The sequence below is a fragment of the Nerophis lumbriciformis genome, linkage group LG34, assembly GCF_033978685.3.
Source record: "Nerophis lumbriciformis linkage group LG34, RoL_Nlum_v2.1, whole genome shotgun sequence".
Taxonomy (NCBI): domain Eukaryota; kingdom Metazoa; phylum Chordata; class Actinopteri; order Syngnathiformes; family Syngnathidae; genus Nerophis; species Nerophis lumbriciformis.
Window position 1 is genome coordinate 6,056,808 of NC_084581.2, and position 21,133 is coordinate 6,077,940.

At 43.4% G+C, this 21,133-nt stretch overlaps 1 protein-coding gene across 6 annotated transcripts in view; it reads left to right on the forward strand.

Annotated features, from left to right (window-relative positions):
• galnt14 (UDP-N-acetyl-alpha-D-galactosamine:polypeptide N-acetylgalactosaminyltransferase 14 (GalNAc-T14)) overlaps positions 1 to 21,044 on the forward strand; it is a 191,905-nt gene extending 170,861 nt beyond the window's left edge. For 3 of the 6 annotated variants that reach the window (XM_061929190.1, XM_061929194.1, XM_061929195.1), the window contains 7 exons: positions 5,492 to 5,595; positions 7,401 to 7,527; positions 7,721 to 7,813; positions 15,535 to 15,621; positions 16,173 to 16,317; positions 17,725 to 17,844; positions 20,349 to 21,044. In XM_061929190.1, coding sequence (XP_061785174.1) covers positions 5,492 to 5,595; positions 7,401 to 7,527; positions 7,721 to 7,813; positions 15,535 to 15,621; positions 16,173 to 16,317; positions 17,725 to 17,844; positions 20,349 to 20,507 — 835 coding nt within the window. In that variant the 3' untranslated portion in view covers positions 20,508 to 21,044. Of the gene's footprint in view, positions 1 to 5,491; positions 5,596 to 7,400; positions 7,528 to 7,720; positions 7,814 to 15,534; positions 15,622 to 16,172; positions 16,318 to 17,724; positions 17,845 to 18,807 lie in introns of all 6 variants that reach the window. The other 3 variants (XR_009811593.1, XM_061929191.1, XM_061929193.1) reach the window with 3 other exon arrangements.
• The last annotated feature ends 89 nt before the right edge of the window (positions 21,045 to 21,133 follow it).

A 21,133-nucleotide genomic window follows, 5' to 3' on the forward strand; every position in this document is an offset into this window, starting at 1 on the left:
TCATTAGAAATAATGTAAATCCAATCAGTCCGTTGCAGACAACCGAAAATATGAACACAAAACGCATTTTATAGAAAATAGTGATTGTTTTACATGCAGAAAACAATGTGAAATACATATTCATTATGAATCACTTTGACGTTAAATTGGACACTGTTGCTGGCCAAGATGGCAATGAGCGGAGAGGAAGGGGAATGGTACAGTCGTACGATGCTACAAGTTTTTTATTGAATTCCATAGTGTTTCCCACCTTCTTTATCAAAGTGCTGGTACTCGCAACTTTCTTCGGCCCCATGGTGGATTTTTTTTTTTTTTTTTTTTAAAGGATTGAGACTGATTCAGTGTATGTTTTGGTCATTTATTTTTTGTTTCATGAATGGGAATTTAAAATAAAAAAACGACTTATTTCAACTTTATTTTAAAAAAACAAAAAAAGAACATTAAAAAACAAAACATTTGTCTTTTTTGGTGTCAAAGAGCAATAACAACCTCCAAAAAACTGTTTGATTTTAATTTTATATTTCATATAACAAAAATGTAAATCCATCATAAACAGAAACGGAAATATAGACCAAAATAATGTTTTTTATATTCTGACACCAAAGTTTTTCTTTTCAAAGTAAAAGCGGGGATGCTACGTTACCCATGTGACGAGCTAAAATGTCTTAAGAGCCCTACACAGAAAATATTTTAGACATGGCAACAAGGACTGACATCGACAGATACTGTATCTCTATGCACACATCACATAAAAGTGGAGGCAAATGGATTTGATCACGCAACATACAACACTATAGTACAGGTTTTTTTTCTTACAGGCCAGTCCACGGTGCTGTCTTTAAAAATCGCGACTCACAGTCTCGATGTCGGATTTATGTAAAAACGTATTGGTTTGTTTTTCCGTTTCTGTTATGTGAGTAGCAATTTATGTAGATGTCAGTCCTTGTTGTACCATGTCTCATTTCTGTGTAGGGCTCCAAAGGCATTTTAGCCAAAGTCACAGGCACACGGGTATCATAGTAATTATCCCTGCTTTTACTTTGAAAATACAAAACTTGTGCTTTCTGCAAATGGAAAAAAAAAATCCATTTTGGTTTGTTTTTCCGTTTTTGTTAACTGGGGATTACATTTTTTGTAATGTGAAATATAAAATGAAAATCAAACCGTTTTAGATTGAGTTTTTGCTCTTCTAAACCAAAACTAACTTATTTTTTAATTTCCTTTTTTGCATTATGAAATTAAATGTACATTACTAATCATTTTTTTTGTTTGTTCCTCAATTTCTGTTAACTTAAATAATAAAATGACCAAAACATACACTGACCAAGACTGAGTCCCCAACGCGTGGATTCTTTGTTTGGGCACTCCATTCCTTGGAAAAGCGGACAGGTTTGTTACATGTAATGTTGCGTTTAGCTATTTCTTTACTGTTCCGCGTCTACTGCGGCTCTCTGCCTTTCTCTATACTGCCTCTAAAGGCGAAATATTGGTATTCATACTGTCCCACACAGGGGTGTCAAACTCAAATCCAGAGTGGGCCAAAATTTTAAACTAAACAAAGCCGCGGGCCAAGGTTGAACAAATTAACCTTTAACGTACTCTACGAGCTATCGTCACATTCGCTTTTCATCCATTCTAACATCGTTCAGACCCAGTCACAAGATATGTGCGGCTTCTGTACGCACACTAATGTTGTGTCGTTCGCGAACGATTCGTTCGAACGAACAAATCTTTTGAGTGAACGTACTGAACCGAATCACTTCATGAACTGATTCGTTCCTTTCTCAGTTTAGTTGAGCTCCGCCGCGACCATGCCGGTATGAGTGGAACTGGCGCATTCTGTGTCTCACTGAACCCTCGACGTCGGCGAACGACACAGCCGGCTACTCATCATGGGGGCGGGGGGAGGGACTGGGCAAACGATTCGTTCACCGCGGATTAACGACATGAATCACTCAGTGAACGACAGAATCAGTACTCGCGAACCTACTGACACAGAGAACTGACTGTGTCGCGGAGGAGGACGTCACATTGAGGCTCTCGTTCATTCACTGTGCGAGTCGTTCATTGGGTGCTGAGGGCTTGTGTTGTTCGCGAACTGACACACACCGAGATCTGCCGCTGGGGAAGCTGTTACTGACTGACTCATGATTCGCCAACCTGCACACAGAACTGCTGCTGCAGAAGTGATTCAGGTTCACGTACTGGACTGTGCTGACTGTGGCGCTGTGTCAGTCACTCACTGCCTGGTGTACTGCATGCACAGAGCTGTGTAGGGACTCACGTTCACCCTATTTGCTGCTTCTCCCGCGAATGTCTGCACTGTACTGTACTATGCACGCCCCCCCTCCTCCTATTTTTTTTTGGGGGGGGTTGGGGGGGATTTGGTGAACAAATTTTTTGAACGACTCAATTTAAGGAACTGATTCTAGTGATTCAGTACAGTCAAAAGAACTGCCGATCCCATCACTAACGCACACACGAGCGAATGCAACGCATACTTCATCAACAGCAATACAGGTTACACTGAGGGTGGCAGTATAAAAAACTTTAACACTGTTAGAAATATACGCCACACTGTGAATCCACACCAAACTAGAATTACAAACACATTTCGGGAGAACATCTGCACCGTAACACAACATAAAAACAACAGAACAAATACCCAGAATCCTTTGCAGCACTAACTCTTCAGGGACGCTACAAAATACACCCCCGCTACCACCAAACCCCCCACCCCACACACCTTGTAGCGTCCCGGAAGAGTTAGTGCTGCAAAGGGTTCTGGTTTGGTGTGGATTCACAGTGTGAGTGAACACTGTGAATCCACACTAAAGTTTGTTATTCGGCTACCCTCAGTGTAACCTGTATCACTGTTGATGAAGTATGCGTTGCATTCTAATGTGTGTGCGTGCAGAAGCCGCACATGTTATGTGACTGGACCAGCACTCGTTGGGCTGTCTGGCTGGCTGGCTGGCTGGCTGGCGTTTGGAAGAATCCTGGGAGGATCTGCGGGCCAGCTTTAGTGTTAATTTGATATCGCCTCAAGGGCCAAGTGAAATAACACGGCGGGCCAAATTTGGCCCGCGGGCCAGAGTTTGACACCCATGGTGTAGTTGATACAGAGCAGCAGCGTACCAGAAAAGGCGGGACAAGGAAATGTGCAATTACCACACAGTTCGACATTTTATTTAATTAACTGTTAAAGGAGCCATATTAATTAAGCATTAATAAATCATGTTCTTTTCAAATACCTCTATAACTGATAACAGTAGTTCAGCTCATTTAAAAATTAGATTTACATCCCCGAAATCTTGTTATGGTTTTCATTTCGATGTCCCGCCCTTTTACGTTTGACCAATTAGAAAGTCTGTGAGTGTGTCACATCCAGGATGCTACTTACGCACCGCCATCTTAGTCGAGCTACTGCCACTGGTAAAGTTACTAAACATGTCAGACCTTAGTAAATCTAAAATGCCTTGTTACGATTCTCAACTTATTCATGACAAAGCCAGGAACAAAACAAGGATTTGTATCGGGATGCTTTGAAAGATGGAGACGATTAAAGGCGGAGGAGATTTTTTTTTCTTTTTTTTATATATTTTCGACAAATAACACCGTGTGGATGTGGATATGGGTAGCATCAATGCCTATTTCGTTCTCTATATGCTGATACGCTGAGGAAATAGGTTCCAACATTAGCACGGCTGTCATCATGGCAATGTGAAACGTATGAACGTATGGAGACAGCTAAATCACATGATAAAATAATTTCTCATTCGTTTTTGCATATTGTGGGCTACATGTACCAAGTTACTGTATATGGCAATCTGAAAATTTGAAACAGTAGCCTATAGGCCAGACCTAGGCAAAATACGGCCCGCGGGCCACATGCGGCCCGTTGATATTTTCAATACGGCCCGCCGAACGTTGTACCGAACATACTTTTTTAGACCTTTAACATCAAAATTGCTATTATGATGTGCAGTGCTGTTTATAAATGACCGTAAGTCTTGAACTATAGAAATAATTTCAATGGTTGAAATCTGTGCTTTTGGGTGTTATTGGAGTTATTACGGTAATCTACGTCACAGCAGCTCAGACCAGGAACAGAGCAGAGTGGGCGGGGTTTGTTTTCAGAACAGCCAGCCCGAAACACGTGTGTCAGAAAGAGATGCGGATGCAGATTTTTATGTGATAAAAAATTATATTGTAGGTGTTTATTACACTTTGCTGTACCTTATGTTGCTTTTTTTCTTTTTCTTTTTTGTGTGTTTTGCTTGGTCTGAGAAGTAAAAGAGGAGCAATGTTCATCCATCCATCCATCCATTTTCTACCGCTTATTCATATGTTGTTAATATTCAGTGTTTTATTGTTCATAGTTAATATTGTAAATCCCACTTTCTTTATTTTCATGTACATTTTGGGTGTCCCATTCAGTAAAAAACTGTAAAATTCCATTCCGTTTTTTTGAGGTGGTCTGTCTTAACTTTTTTAGAACTCTATCGGACATTGTGACTTTTGGTATTAGTGTTGCTGAAAAAAAAGGACCCAGACATACATACTGTACATCAGATTTTTACAGCAAAATGTGTATATATCATTTATACACACATACACATTGGCCGCCCAGACACTTTTTTTCTCTCAATGTGGGCCCCGAGTCAAAATATTTCCCCAGCTCTGCTATAGACATACCTTGGTAAAATGTCTCCTTTAGTTTTGCGCATACATTAGGCTGCTAAGCATGCTCTACTTATTTTCCCCAGTATAAGCATTGCTCGTGTTGGTTGTAGTTCATTTTAGTCTTTGTTTTCTGATAGTACTGACAATTACCATATGAATGCCATTTGTTGTGATATTGTACGCAGGCATGATGTACTTCTTCCTGAAAATAGCCTAATTTCTGTGTAAAATGTGTTGGTTAGAGATTTGTTATTGACAAAACGCTTGTCTATTCAGCTATTACGGTCCCAGCACCTCAACCCCAAGTAAAAGGCAGTGGAAGTTTGAAGTTCCTTGGAATCGCCCAGTCGATCGAGCTGGATTCGGCTGCGTATCTGACAACCTCAGTTAGGGAGAGAGGCAGGGGACTACAGAATTTTGACCGTGATTGCAGTACCATTTATGGCCACTTTTTTTGTGGCTCCTTTAAATGCTATAGTGCCCACTTTGGTACATCTGTGAAATTTAATTGAACTACATTTTTTAGAACCATCACATTTGGACAGCATGTGTGTGTGTGTATGTACATGTGTGTGCGTGTGTGAGTGTATGTGTGTGTATGGGGTCTGTGGACATTGTGTCAGTCAATGTGTCACCTGCGGGGGTGGAACTGAGTCACCACACTTGTGAGGTTGTTGTCGTGTGGCGCATGAATAAGTGTTGGTGTCATGTGACCACTTACAATTCTGCATCCTCTGAGGTACATCCTCACAAAGACACTTTAAAGATGATGATGATTAAGATGATGATGATGCCCGCTTGGCAGGACGCCCATCATCGCCGGCGGCCTCTTTGTGATTGACAGCTCGTGGTTCGATCACTTGGGCAAGTATGACACAGCCATGGACATCTGGGGCGGAGAGAACTTTGGTGAGTCATGTGACCGTCGCAACTTTGTGGTGGTGAAAAAAAGTAATGAATAGTCAAATAATATTCTATTCATGTTTATATATATACTGTATATAAATAATTGTGTGTATATATATATATATATATATATATATATATATATATATATATATATATATAGATATATAGATATATATTTATATATATATATATATATATATATATATATATATGTATACATATATATCTATATATGTGTTAGGGCTGTGAATCTTTGGGTGTCCCACGATTCGATTCAATATCGATTCTTGGGGTCACGATTCGATTCAAAATCGATTTTTTTTTTCAATTCAACACGATTCTCGATTCAAAAACGATTTTTTTCCCGATTCAAAACGATTCTCTATTCATTCAATACATAGGATTTCAGCAGGTTCTACCCCAGTCTGCTGACATGCAAGCAGAGTAGTAGATTTTTGTAAAAAGCTTTTATAATTGTAAAGGACAATGTTTTATCAACTGATTGCAATAATGTAAATTTGTTTTAACTATTAAATGAACCAAAAATATGACTTATTTTATCTTTGTGAAAATATTGGACACAGTGTGTTGTCAAGCTTATGAGATGCGATGCAAGTGTAAGCCACTGTGACACTATTGTTCTTTTTTTTTTTTTTTTATAATTGTCACTGCTATGTTGAAATTGTAACTAATATTGATACTGTTGTTGATGATATTCATTTTTGTTTCACTACTTTTGGTTTGTTCTGTGTCGTGTTTGTGTCTCCTCTCAATTGCTCTGTTTATTGCAGTTCTGAGTGTTGCTGGGTCGGGTTTGGTTTTGGAATTTGATTGCATTGGTATGGTATTGCTGTGTATTGTTTTGTTGGATTGATTAATTAAAAAAATAGATTTTTTTTTTTAAATAAAAAAAATAAAAAAAAGATTTTTTTTAAATGAGAATCGATTCTGAATCGCAGAATGTGAGAATCGCGATTCGAATTCGAATAAATTTTTTCCCACACCCCTAATATCTGTGTATATATATATATATATATATATATATATATATATATATATATATATATATATGAACATATATACATATGTATGTATATATATATGTATGTATATATATATATATATATATATATATATATATATATATATATATATATATAAACGTGTGTATTTACATATGTACCGTATTTTTCGGACTATAAGTCGCAGTTTTTTTCATAGTTTGGCCGAGGGTGCGACTTATGTGTGAAATTATTAACACATTACCGTAAAATATCAAATAATATTATTTAGCTCATTCACGTAAGAGACTAGACGTATAAGATTTCATCCGATTTAGCGATTAGGAGTGACAGATTGTTTGGTAAACGTATAGCATGTTCTATATGTTATAGTAATTTGAATGACTCTTACCATAATATGTTACGTTAACATACCAGGCACGTTCTCAGTTGGTTATTTGTGCGTCATATGGCGTACACTTATTCAGCCTGTTGTTCACTATTCTTTATTTATTTTAAATTGCCTTTCAAATGTCTATTCTTTCCCCAAAAATGCGACTTATACTCCTGTGCGACTTATATATGTTTTTTTTTCTTCTTTAATATGCATTTTCGGCCGGTGCGACTTATACTCCGGAGCGACTTATACTCCGAAAAATACGGTATATATGTGTATGTATTTGTGTATATGCATATATATATACATATACATATATACATATACACATTATATATATATATATATATATATATATATATATATATATATATATATATATATATCATCTGACATATCTCAAATAGAGATCTCCTTCCGGGTGTGGCAGTGCGGAGGAAGCTTGGAGATCATTCCGTGCAGTCGAGTGGGTCACGTCTTTAGGAAGAAACATCCGTACGTCTTCCCTGAGGGCAACGCCAACACCTATATCAAGTACATCTCTGCCTGACCTCTGACCCTGAGAACACATTTTGGGTCACATTACATTTGTTTTACGTTGGCACATTTAGTTACACATTACTGGTGTGCTTGTGTGCGTGTGTGCATGTGTGTGCGTGTGTGTGTGTGTGTGTGTGTGTGTGTGTGTGTGTGTGTGTGTGTGTGTGTGTGTGTGTGTGTATGTCAGGAACACACGTCGCACAGCCGAAGTGTGGATGGACGACTTTCGCCTCTTCTACTACTCGGCTCGGCCTGCTGCGCGAGGAAAATCATACGGAGAGTAAGAACACACATACACCTGCATGCACTCACACACACACACACACACACACACACGCAATTGCAAATAAGTCCTAAAAAATCTTTAGTCCATGTTTATACCGACAGATCCGAGAAATTGAGTTTTAGAAGCCTCGTTTTTTCGGAGTCCTCAAAACCAAATCCTAATAGACAAATCCTTAGAACCAAGCCCTTGATTTAATTTTTTTTTTAATTTAAAATAGTATTTTCCTAAATGGCGACGCTGTAGTTGCTGCAGGTTGCAGGAGATCTGTTCTCTTGTGTGTCCTCTTTTTGTGTTCTTAATGTTTCCCTCTTGTTTCTTGTGTTGTTTGCCTTTTGGTTTGGGCTCTTTTGGGATTGCACAATAAAGGGTGGCACTTTTGTGACTTCTGCAGTTCTTTTGGTGCTTTTTTTGTGAACATTTGGATCTTCCTGGGTGGGCCTTTTGGCTATGGCCATGTTTGCATGGAAGACCAGCTGCTGGCTCTCTGCCACACCGGAGTCCTCGTGAAGAGACAAGAGGAGATGCGGATGAAGAGACGGAGCTGCCGAGCTAGCGCATAGTGTTGGAATTGACGAGATTCACAGAGCCCTGGCTAAATGAGCATGTATCAGACGCTTCGGTTTCCTTGGAAAGATTCTCGTAGGTGTACTGGACATTGGCCGAGACCTAGTGGGCAGTCTCGGACAGAGTCGGCTCTCTTGGTTGCTTTGTTGGGTCTCTTCCTGTCTCTGGCCCTGCTGCCACCTCTCGCCAGAAGACGATGGTGTGGAACACCGCAGAGGTCACCAGAGTGTATGTGGGTGTTGAAGTGGTGCTTTTGTATCATTTATTGCTGATTTTTGTTTTTTTGTTGCGTTTTACTTTTGTAGCTGTATGTAGAAATGATGCCGCTGAACTGACAGGTGGTTGTATCATCTCTGAGCTTTTTGAATTATGTCCTTTGTGTGTTTTGATGTTTACCTCTTGTTTTCATGTGTTTTTATTATTTACGAGTGGGAATGATGTCTGTCTATTTGTGTTGGCCCTGCGATGAGGTGCCTTCCGCCCGATTGTAGCTGAGATAGGCTCCAGCGACCCCAAAAGGGATAAGCGGTAGAAAATGGATGGATACCTTAATTTTTGTGGACTTGTATCTGCACTGCAACCACATAATTTACACATTGTGGGATAAATAAATGTTAGGATTTGATCACGGTGATCCCAGGATGCAGAGACGAGAGGCAATGTTGAATAATAAAAGGGGAATATTTAATAAGTCCAACAATTGCAACAAAAGGCGATGGGGCAAAAAATGCACACCATGAATAATCAACAAAAACAGGTTCCACAGTGGTCGGCAGGGAGGTAGGCCAGGGCGCACTGAACACAGCAATAAGTCCAACACAAAAATCCTCTTTACCTCAGGGGGGGCTAGGGAGCAAGCACAAAGAGGTGAGGGATTACAGGAATAAGGAGTGGCAACATACCGGGACTGATGAAACGAAGCAGGCACATGCACTTGGGAGGTGCAGGAGACAATAACCGGCGAGGCCAAGCTGACCGTGACGTGCCTATATACCGGAGTGCTAATTGTGAGCAGGTGTGCATCAAGGTCCGCCCCTCGCCGAGGACAAATCACTAGAAGCACAGGTGTAGACAAGAGGAGAAAGCAGGAAAAACACTAAAAACACAACAGTACCCCCCCCCCCCTTAATGGACGCCACCTGGCGGCTTACCTGGTTTCTCCGGAAAGTGATCATAAAAGGTAGTTAACAGTGAGGGGTCTAGAATAAGTGAACGTGGGACCCATGATCGGTCCTCGGGGCCGTAGCCCTCCCAGTCGACCAGATACTGGAAACCCCTGCCCCTTCTCCTCACATCGAGAATAGCCTTGACTGAGAACGCGGGATGGCCATCAATAAGTCTGGGAGGTGGAGGAGGCACCTCTGGAGGACTCAAGGGACTGGTGGAAACGGGCTTGATTAAAGAGACATGGAATGAGGGATGTATCCTCAAGGATTCGGGAAGGCGTAGATGCACGGCGGAGGGATTAATGATTCGCTCAATGGGATAGGGTCCAATAAATCGTGGCTGGAGTTTCTTGGAGTCCACTTGGAGAGGTAGATCACGGGACGACAACCACACCATCTGACCGGGCCTGTAGTCTGGTGCTGTGCTGCGGTGGCGGTTAGCGAGGCGCTGGTTGCGTTCTGAGGTGCGTAGTAGTGCAGACCGGGTATTGCGCCAGGCTTGATGTGCACGATGCAGGTGGGCAGCCACAGAAGGGACAGTGACCTCGGATTCCAGAGAAGGAAAAATGGGAGGTTGGTAACCGTAGGCAGAGTGAAAGGGTGACATGCCTGTAGCAGAGCTGATGAGTGTATTATGGGCATACTCGATCCATGGTAGATTGAACGCCCAGGAGGCTGGTTGCTGGTGACAGACGCAGCGGATGGCGGCCTCCAGATCTTGATTGGTGCGCTCAGTCTGACCGTTTGTCTGCGGGTGGTATCCTGAAGAGAGGCTTGGCGATGCTCCTAATGATTTGCAGAATGCCCTCCAAACTGCAGACGAGAATTGTGGCCCTCTATCCGACACCACATCCACCGGGATACCATGCAGCCGGAAAACATGGTGTACGATCAGTTCTGCCGTTTCAAGTGCAGAGGGCAATTTGGCAAGGGCTACGAAATGGGCCATCTTGGAGAAGCGGTCCACCAAAGTCAATATCACAGTGTTGCCCTTGGATGGTGGAAGTCCTGTGATGAAGTCCAACGCCACATGTGACCACGGGCGGGAGGGGATGGGGAGTGGGCGCAGAAGACCAGCTGGTGCCCGGTGTGAGGCCTTATTACGGGCACAAGTGGCACAGGCGGATACGAATTCCCTGGTGTCGGCCCTGAAGGTTGGCCACCAAAAGCGCTGGGACAGGAGGAAAATGGTACGGGTAATGCCTGGGTGGCAGGCGACCTTGGAACTGTGGGACCAGTTCAGCACTTCTGGACGGAGCTCTGGGATCACAAACAAACGTCCCTGAGGGCAGTTCTTAGGAGAGGGGACGTTCTTGAGTCCCTCCTTAACACGGCCTTCAATGTCCCACTGCAACGCTCCCAGCACTTGTGATGGCGGAATGATCATCTCGGTCTTGACCTCTTCCTCGGGGCAGGAGTGCATCCTCGACAGGGCGTCTGGCTTACCATTCTGGGAGCCGGGGCGGAAGGTCATGGTGAAATTGAATCTGGCTAGGAATAATGCCCACCTTGCTTGTCTGGGATTGAGCCGTCGAGCAGTTCGAATGTAGGCCAGATTCTTATGGTCTGTGAATACCACAAAAGGGGTCTCCGAGCCCTCCAGCCAGTGCCTCCATTCTTGCAGCGCCAACACCACGGCAAGTAGCTCTCTATTGCCGATATCATAATTGCGTTCTGCTGGTGTCAGGCGGCGTGAGAAGAAGGCACAGGGGTGCAGCCTGTGGTCGGAGGTGGAGCGCTGGGAGAGAACAGCCCCCACGCCGGAGTCAGATGCGTCAACCTCGACAAAAAATTGAGAGGAAATGTTAGGGTGGACAAGAACCGGTGCAGAGGTGAACGAAGACTTGAGTTTATCAAAAGCAGACTGAGTCTCTGAGGTCCATAAAAAGGGGAGCTTAGTGGAAGTCAGTCTCGTTAATGGTTCAGCTACTCTACTAAAATTACGGATAAAACGACGATAAAAATTTGAGAAACCTAAAAACCTTTGGAGGTGCTTTCTAGACGTGGGTGTGGGCCAATCAACCACCGCCTGGATCTTCGCTGGATCTGCTCGGAGTTGACCCCTCTCAACAATAAAACCCAAAAAAGGAACAGACTTGAAATGAAAAACACATTTCTCAGCCTTGACATACAGACGATTCTCGAGAAGGCGTTGGAGAACTAAGCGGACGTGCTGAATGTGAAGTTCAGGGGTCGGCGAGAAAACGAGGATATCATCCAGGTAAACTACCACGAAGCGGTCGAGCATGTCACGCAGGACATCATTGATGAGGGCCTGAAAAACGGCAGGAGCATTGGTGAGGCCGAAAGGCATGACCAGGTATTCAAAGTGTCCTAGTGGTGTGTTAAATGCAGTTTTCCATTCATCCCCTTGCTTAATTCTGACTAAGTGGTAAGCATTGCGGAGGTCCAACTTGGTGAAATGTCTAGCAGCGTGTAGTGGGTTGAAAGCTGAGTCGAGAAGCGGAAGAGGATACTTATTTTTAACAGTAATATTATTGAGGGCTCGGTAATCGATGCAGGGGCGGAGTGTCTTATCTTTCTTTTCCACAAAGAAAAAAACGGCGGCTAGAGGAGAGTTGGAGGGACGGATGAGACCAGAAGCGAGCGAAGTGGTGATATATTCCTCTAGTGCATCTCTTTCATGTTTTGAAATGTTATAAAGACGGGATGAAGGGAGTGTGGCACCAGGGAGGAGATTAATGCAACAATCATAGGGACGGTGTGGAGGTAGCGACAACGCGCGGTCCTTGCTAAAGACTTCTTTAAGGTTGTGGTAAGCAGTTGGCACAACCGATAAATCAATGACCTCCTGGGTTACGACGCGTGTGGGAACAGTGCGAGGGCATGCGGACCGCAGACAGTGCGTATGACAAAAAAGACCCCAGTTAATGATAGTGGTCTTGACCCAGTCAATATGGGGATTATGTTTTGCTAGCCAGGTAAGCCCGAGCACAACAGGAGCCGAACGAGAGGGAATGATAAGAAAATTGATTGACTCAAAATGGTTACCAGATAATTTGAGAGATAACGGCTGAGTTTGATGGGTGACGCTCGCCAGGTGGCCTCCGTCGAGGGATCGGACCACTCTAGGTCTGGGTAATTTAGCAACGGGTATAGAAAAATGTTTAACAACAGACTCATCAATAAAATTGTCATCACAACCTGAGTCAATGAGCGCCCTAATGTCCAATCTCTGGTCCTTATCCCAGGTAAGTATGCCCGTGAGTTGAAGCCTAGATAATGTCTGACCTGTAGATGGCAGTAGAGGAGCAGGGTCGGTCGCTGGAGGAGGTGACGCTTGGATGCGGCGAGGAGGTGACGCTTGGATGCGGCGAGGAGGTGACGCTTGGATGCGGCGAGGAAGTGACGTTTGGAGACGGTGAGGAGGTGATGCTTGGATGCGGCGAGGAGGTGACGCTTGGATGCGGCGGCGGGCAGGACGAAGAGGACAGTGGGTGATGCGATGCTCAGCCTTGCCGCAATATAAACACAGCTGGAGACGAAGGCGACGATCTCTCTCAGCTGGAGCGAGACGATTTCCTCCGAGCTGCATTGTCTTCTCTTTGTATGATATCGGCGGGGTATCGACACTGGGTATCGGCGCGAATGCAGTTTGACGCGCTCCATGGCCACTCCCATTATGTGTTGAAGTGCGGAGTCTCTCCTTTTCCCAGTCAACAAGGCGATTTTCAATCTCCACCGCCAGAGCGACGAGCTCATCAAGGTTGTCGGGAGTTTTAAGCGGGATCATCTGCTTCCGGGCTTGGTCAGCCAGACCGAGGGAAAAGACGTCCACCAATGCGGAAGTGGGCCATCCACTATCAGCCGCAAGCCTTCGGAATTCCATGGCGAAGTCCGTGACGCTCCGCTGTCCTTGCTGCAGACAAAGTAATGACCGAGCTGCCTCACGTCCTGGCCTTTCGCGCTGGAAAATGTTCTTCATGGCTTTGGCGAACGCGGCGTATGAAGCACACACGGGAGATTGACGCCCCCATTCCGCGGTGGCCCAGGAGGAAGCCCTGCCACTCATATGGGACATGACAAAAGCCACACGAGCTCTTTCGGAGTAAAAAGATGTTGGTAGCAGTTCAAAAAAAATCTCACACTGGGTGAGGAAGGATCGCACGTCACCTGATTCGCCGGAGAATCGCTCGGGCTTGGAGAGTGGAGGACAAGCAGCAGGAGGGATGTCGTTAGGCAGCGGATTATCTGCGGGACGAAGATGGCGCAGTTGGACTGCTGGGTCGGCCGAGGGAGAAGTCATTGCCTGCAGCGCGGTGAGTACACTTCCCAGTTGTGTCTCCAGGGCATTTAGGCGAGAGTCTTGGCGTTCCGCCATGGCGTTGACACAAGCCCCAAGCAGGCTAAACTGTTCTTCCTGTTGGCGTAGAGTTCTTCTGACCGGTTCGGTCTCTGCGGGATTCATGATGTGGCCGGTTATTATGTTAGGATTTGATCACGGTGATCCCAGGATGCAGAGACGAGAGGCAATGTTGAATAATAAAAGGGGAATATTTAATAAGTCCAACAATTGCAACAAAAGGCGATGGGGCAAAAAATGCACACCATGAATAATCAACAAAAACAGGTTCCACAGTGGTCGGCAGGGAGGTAGGCCAGGGCGCACTGAACACAGCAATAAGTCCAACACAAAAATCCTCTTTACCTCAGGGGGGGCTAGGGAGCAAGCACAAAGAGGTGAGGGATTACAGGAATAAGGAGTGGCAACATACCGGGACTGATGAAACGAAGCAGGCACATGCACGTGGGAGGTGCAGGAGACAATAACCGGCGAGGCCAAGCTGACCGTGACGTGCCTATATACCGGAGTGCTAATTGTGAGCAGGTGTGCATCAAGGTCCGCCCCTCGCCGAGGACAAATCACTAGAAGCACAGGTGTAGACAAGAGGAGAAAGCAGGAAAAACACTAAAAACACAACAATAAAGTCTTCTTAAAATCTTATCCTATCCTAATTTCAAATCCTAAAAATTAAATTTGTCATCCAGATCCTTTGAATTAAGTCTTTCAATCCAGCTCTCTAAGACCAAGTCCTTAAACTAAAATCTTGAGAACCAAGTCCTTCGATTTAGATCCTTTGAAATAGATCCTTGAATGCAATCTAGGTCCTCTGAGCCAAATCATTACTTTCAAACTAAATCAGTCAATTCAGATACTCAGAATCATTGTTTTAATCCAGATCTCCAGAACCAAGTCCTCAAACCAAAATATTAAAAACTAACACTTTCAATCCAGATCCTTTAAAATAGATCATTGAATCCAATCCAGGTCCTTTGAGCCAAATACTTGACTTCAAACTTTAAGAAGTAAAGCCGTCAATCCAGATCTTTAGAATAAAGTCTTTCAATCCCTATCTTTAGAACCAAGTCCTCAAACAAAAATATTAAAAAAGCAATATCTTCAATCCAGATCCTTTGAAATAGATCCTTGAATCCAATCTAGGTCTTTTTAGCCCTGAAAATTAAGTCCTTAATTCTAGATCTTTAAATCAAGTATTTGAATCCAGCTCTCGAGAAACAAAGTCTGTTTAGCCAGATCCTTGGAAACAGTTACTTGAATCTTTTATTCCAGGTATTTTGATCCAAATTCTTTATTTCAAAGCCCTAAGAACCAAGTCCCTAAATCCAGATCCGTAGAATTACGTTTTTAAACCTAGACCTTGAGAACTAAACACTTAAATCCAGATCCTCAGAGCCAAGTCCTGAGAGATTGAGTGAAGTTCCTGAGCATCATCACATCCTTCCTGATACTGACATCATCGTCATCATCAGCTGTCCTGTTTGCAGGTTGTCTCAGGCCCCACCCACGTCCTCCTCAACCATCTTAAAATGTCACTTTGTTTTTATCAGCCAGCAGCAGGCAACACGCTGACATTTAAACACATCGCACGCCGCCATTTTGCTGTGTGTGCTGCTTCTTGTAGAGGGAGACCACCGTGTCGCTCATCAAAGTGTTTTTGTCAGCAGCATCCGAGGACGCGTGGAGCTGAGACGCAAGCTCAAATGCAAATCTTTCAAGTGGTACCTGGACCATGTCTACCCAGAACTCAAGTCAGTCCCAGTCTTGTTTCTTCAACTGTGTTGCTGGTGCATCTCATTAAGTATCAAAAAAGCATGCACTGAAGTGTCCTCACACACGCGCACACACCCACACACACACACACACACACACACACACACATTCACATGAAGCCCCCACAATGGAATTAACAGGCGAGCTCTCGGGGGACGCCGACCCTCTAAACGAAGAATAACCTTTTACAGCTTATTAAAAGGCGGCAAGATAGCAGATTGAATTAGCGCCCATGGCCTTGAGCGCTCTACTTGAACATCAAAGTTTATCAGAGGAAAAAGTTTGCAGTAATAAGTTGTGAGCGGCCGCCATCGTGTCTTTGTAGACCACATCTTGATGGACTTAATTAACTCCCTTTGCTAATCTCCTCATGCTAATTAACAGGCTAAGATCCAGAAAGGCCATGTGTGCTTTCACACAGGAACAGGTTTCTTTCCACCTCCAGCCCAGAAGTGTCCACCTGGTGTACATATATTTTACAGGTGCACAAAAAGTCGCTAATTACTATAGCTTCTGCTTCCTCCATCAGAGTCCCTGACGATTCTGACTCGCAGTCCGGGCTGATCCGACAGAGGCACAACTGCTTGGAGTCTCGTAGCGTGGACGGCCAGGAGGTGCCGGTGCTCATGTTGGCGCCCTGTGTGAATCCAGACGGGGTCCATGCCCCTAACCAGGTAGGCTAGACACCAGCAAGCTCACTCATTTGGTTAAAAAGGGTACTGCAGCTACGTTGTTGGTCCAGGTTGTTTGCTCGTGTTGACGTGATTAGAGACGTGCTGAAACAGGAGTTTATTGTAAACATTAAACCAATTCTTTATTAAGTATAACAGTAATCTGCTTTGCCAATTTTGACACAAAGCTAAGAGTTTAGCATATATTGATCATATACTTTTCGCCGCAGTAATGTATCAAATCTATTATTCTATGATCTTCATACCAGCAGAAAAACTGATTATATCAGCTTGCATCTGAAACGTCTGCTAAAGGAACTCCAATACAAGCAGTCTGTTCGTGCCAGCTAAAGTCTTTTCTTGCTAGCTTAGCAGACCGATAACTTAGCAGACCGATAACAGGTCGTCTCCATTCAAGAGCATTTTGAGAGTTTCACTTAACAACACTGTAAAACTGAACAAACCAATGAAGTTCATCAATATAACTTACATGCTATACAAAATAACTTCTCTGTGACATTCAAACATAAAAAAATGTACATAAAACAAATGTGCTAGCTCGATTCTAATTTGCATTGCATTTGCCATATATAGTACATGCTACTAATAAGCATTAGTGATTTTACATGGCAATTTCAACACCTCCCACATTTGTAATGAAAACTACAACTGAGATGTGCATTACAATCAAACAGCTGGTGTGTAATAAGTACAATACTTAGTGTATAAATACTTTGTAAGACTCAACAAAAGACAAGACTGACACATTCTACTTAATGGCAAAGACTACTTCCTGACTACAGCAACACATCTCGGACATGAATGCATACTTGCAAATAAGATTCAACAACCAGCATGTAGAGCCCAACACAATATCACTTGATTAAGCCTTTTCTAATATTGTACTCTAAAAGAATAAATAAAAAGTATGTATTATTTATGCTGATATCGTATCGGCTTTGTATCAGCCAATAGTTAAAACTGCAATATCAGGACCCCTGAAGGTATGTATACTGAAAAAAGTGTGCCAAAGTCCTCCACAAGAATATAAAGAAGTCATATAAAAAGAAACTGTGAAAAAGAAAACAGCATGCGTGGTGTGCTTGATGGCGCGATAACGACGCAGAAACACGACAGCCTCCGTTATGATAAAGACAGAAACAGATCATTCACGCCCGCAAGCATCAATGAACACGTGGCGTCAATAAATCAACGCCCTCGTTAGCGGCGAAGTGAAGATGTCATCTTACTGGAGCAATTAACAACATGCTAACAATTCATTTACAATTAAGCTCCTTTAAGAGCATGTATTTATCATTATGAGCAAAATGTTCAATGGGGTACATTGTGGTCGTTCACCCTTCAGGATGCATGTTTGTGGTCCCAAAGTGATAAGTGTTCTTCCTGCAGGAGTGGATGTACACACCAGGCCAGCAGATACGACAACAACACCACTGTGTATCCGTCACCACCACCTTCCCCGCCTCACAACTGCTGCTGCTGCCCTGCAACATGGCCGACGGCAAGCAGGTTTGCACATGCACACGCACGCGCGCGCGCACACACACACACACACACACACACACACTCACACACACACAAGTGTTGCATAACCAAAGGCCAGCCACTATCATATATCACATGACCAAAAATTAATTCATGCAAATGTTAATTAATGTAAATATGAATTTGTACAGAGATGGTCATTATGCATACACACACACACATATGTGTGCTAGGCAGGTTCTTATACACACACACACACACACACACACACACACACACTTGTCATTACCTGACCAGTGGGCACCTTGACGGCGTCCCAGAACTCCCTGCAGCAGAAACCAATCTGACAAGTCATAAATCACCTGAGAGAGAGGGAGGGAGGGGGCACACTAGCATGAAGTAGGTGAGGGTGGCGGGCGTCTGGAGATTTTGAAGGGGCGGGGCCAAGTCACTGTCAAGAGGCAGGCGGCTAAAAATGAGCTCATTACACCTCACCAACTGTTCAGTGTGTGTGTGTGTGTGTGTGTGTGTGTGTGTCTGTGTCTGTCTGCTAATCCTGGTTGACTTCTTCATCCCAAATGTGTGTGACTAGATGAAACATGTGCGTGTGTGTGTGTGTCTGTGTCTGTGTGTGTAAGCGCTGGTAAGGTGCATCATTTGATCCTTGAGTCAGTCTTTGACGTGTGAGAAGGACGACGATCCACAGAGGAAGACAACATGTCAGCGCTAAGAACGAAAACAAGCACAGATGCTGCCAGCGCGCTTGCCACACACACGCACACACATTCATATATGAATAGGCAACGTCATGCACTCTAAGCATCTGGTAACATTCCTTTCCTCCACCAGAGGCCCAACTAGTGTCAGAAAACACAATAAATGTGCATTTAGCTCTATAGAATGCATATTATTACGATCATTATTATTATTTGCATTATTTTTTAAATATTTGTTTTTAATATTATATCATTGACCTTTGACTTTCAGTTCATCCATCCATCCATTTTCTACCGCTTGTCCTTTACGGGGTCCAGGGGGGTGCTGGAGCCTATCTCAGCTGCACACGTGTTGGCCCTGCGATGAGGTGGCGACTTGTCCAGGGTGTACCCCGCCTCAAACATTTCAAAAACAAAACATCACTTTTTACAGCTGATGCGCCTGAAGTCAGTCAAGGCAAGCCCTGTCCTCTGTGTTATCCATTACTAAACTAATCATACTGCATGTCTCCACTAGAGGAAGCCCTGTCTGAAAGCCGTGCTGTGGTAAGCAGCAAATATGGCGATGTCGACAAGTCAAGATGATATTTTAGTGTATGTGCTGTTGTGGGAAAGACCATCATAGTGACAGCAGTGCATGCTGGGATGCGAACTGCAGCCAGAAACACTGAATTCACTCGCTTTCGGATATCTCGCCATCTTAATAAAACCCAATGTGGTGAGCGCTGTGTCGAGCACGAGGCCGGAACAATGTTATCCACATCGAAATACAACACAGCGATACGCTTCAAAGGCTCTACAACATTAAAAAACATGGCCGTCGCGTGTTAACTGATGAAAAGATACATGCTCGCAGATGTTGTGTCACATGATTGAACATGGCATGCTCTGATTCTGTTTGCTTCGTTTAGTTTTATCTGGACCACCAACAACAAACGCACACACGCACACGCACGCACACACACACACACACACAGCTGGTTAAAAACCACTTTTCATGTCTGATCTAATCTGATGCCTTGTTTTCCAGCTATGAACAATGCTCACATGCATACACACAAACACACACACACACACCCACACACACACACACACACACACACACGCACACACACTACACTTCCTATCTCACTGAGCATGCCGCCATCTTGTGGTCACATATGCAAATTTGCAGGATTTGTGTTTTCATTTTATCTTAGTTTTTTTTAAATTCTATATTTATATATAATTTCGTTTTTAAAAATTATATTTTAAAAAGTTTTAAACTAAAAGTAAAAATACGTGGTATTGGGGAAAGCAGTAGCTTTATATACAGATGGCCTATTTTATGCTGCCCTTTTTTTTTGCTGCAGCTGTTACATATACTGTAATATTGTGGTAATTGGGATTTGTTATATATTATATAAAAATACAATATAGCAGTATATATTATATACTGTATATATAATATGTAAATATGACATATATGTTATATTTCGACTATGGTACATTATTTGTCTACTTAATACCTGCATTATCCTTTCCATCCTTTGAAACTGAGCTACTTAGTGTGTGGAACAATTTCTCTTGTGGATCAATAAAGTTTGTCTAAATCTATGTTAATGTGCAAAAACAATTGGCAGATTGTCTACTGTAAAAAGAAATGTACAATATTACTTTAAAAATCCTAAATCAAGGTTGGCTTATTTCAATTCAATTTAGTGTGTTTTTAATAATCTCAAAATTAAAATCATAATTTTGTTTGGACACTATGGCTCGACCCACACAGGAAGTATGTGTGGCGTGGCGTGTAATTGTCGGTGTGTCCCTCAGCGTTGGCAAAAGTCTGGCACTCACCTGGAGCACCAGGCGTCTCGTTTCTGCCTGGACTCTGCTATGGCGCTGGACGGGCTGGACTCGTCCCGCATGCTGGTCATCAGCCCGTGTGAGCTGAGCGCCGCCACGCAGAGATGGGACGTGCCTTTCTCCTGACTTCCCATCGACCCCGTGACCTCTCACCTCATCTCGAAGATGCCAGCGGATGAGCGTCTGTTAGCAGGGAAGTTAGTGGGCTGTTTGGGTTCGGAACGTGAAGGCGTGACGAGACACCAAGTGTACCTTAAGACTGGCGGCCATGTCGGAGTTGTCCGCACAGAACACGAGGCGGTAACAAACTCATTCAAAATATTCACAATGTTTTGATACTAGGAGGGGAACGCGTGTGACTTCTTACTACATATTCGCCTCCTTTAAATCATTGTGACAGCGGGAGAGCTCCCTCTGGTGGCAGCCATGAATAGAAAGGTGAACCGCAAACAGGAAGTGAGCTGTTAAAGCACTTCCTGTGTCAAGTATAAGGTCCGACGCCCTTTTACTTTGTGCATGTTTCCGTCATGCCTCTCAAAATAAATCACTTAATGGCCTTCCCGTGGTTCTTCACGTGTAAGCTTTTATTGTGTTGACAGGAAGTGACCATTTTGTCTTGTTTTTGTCTAAATACCTGCTTCTATTCTCAATAAAAGTTTTGTAGTGACGACTGACTTGTTTTCTCATTGTGTACAGCTCCACTAATGGACATTGGAGTGTTACTTTCAAAGGCAAAATTAAACTATTGCTAG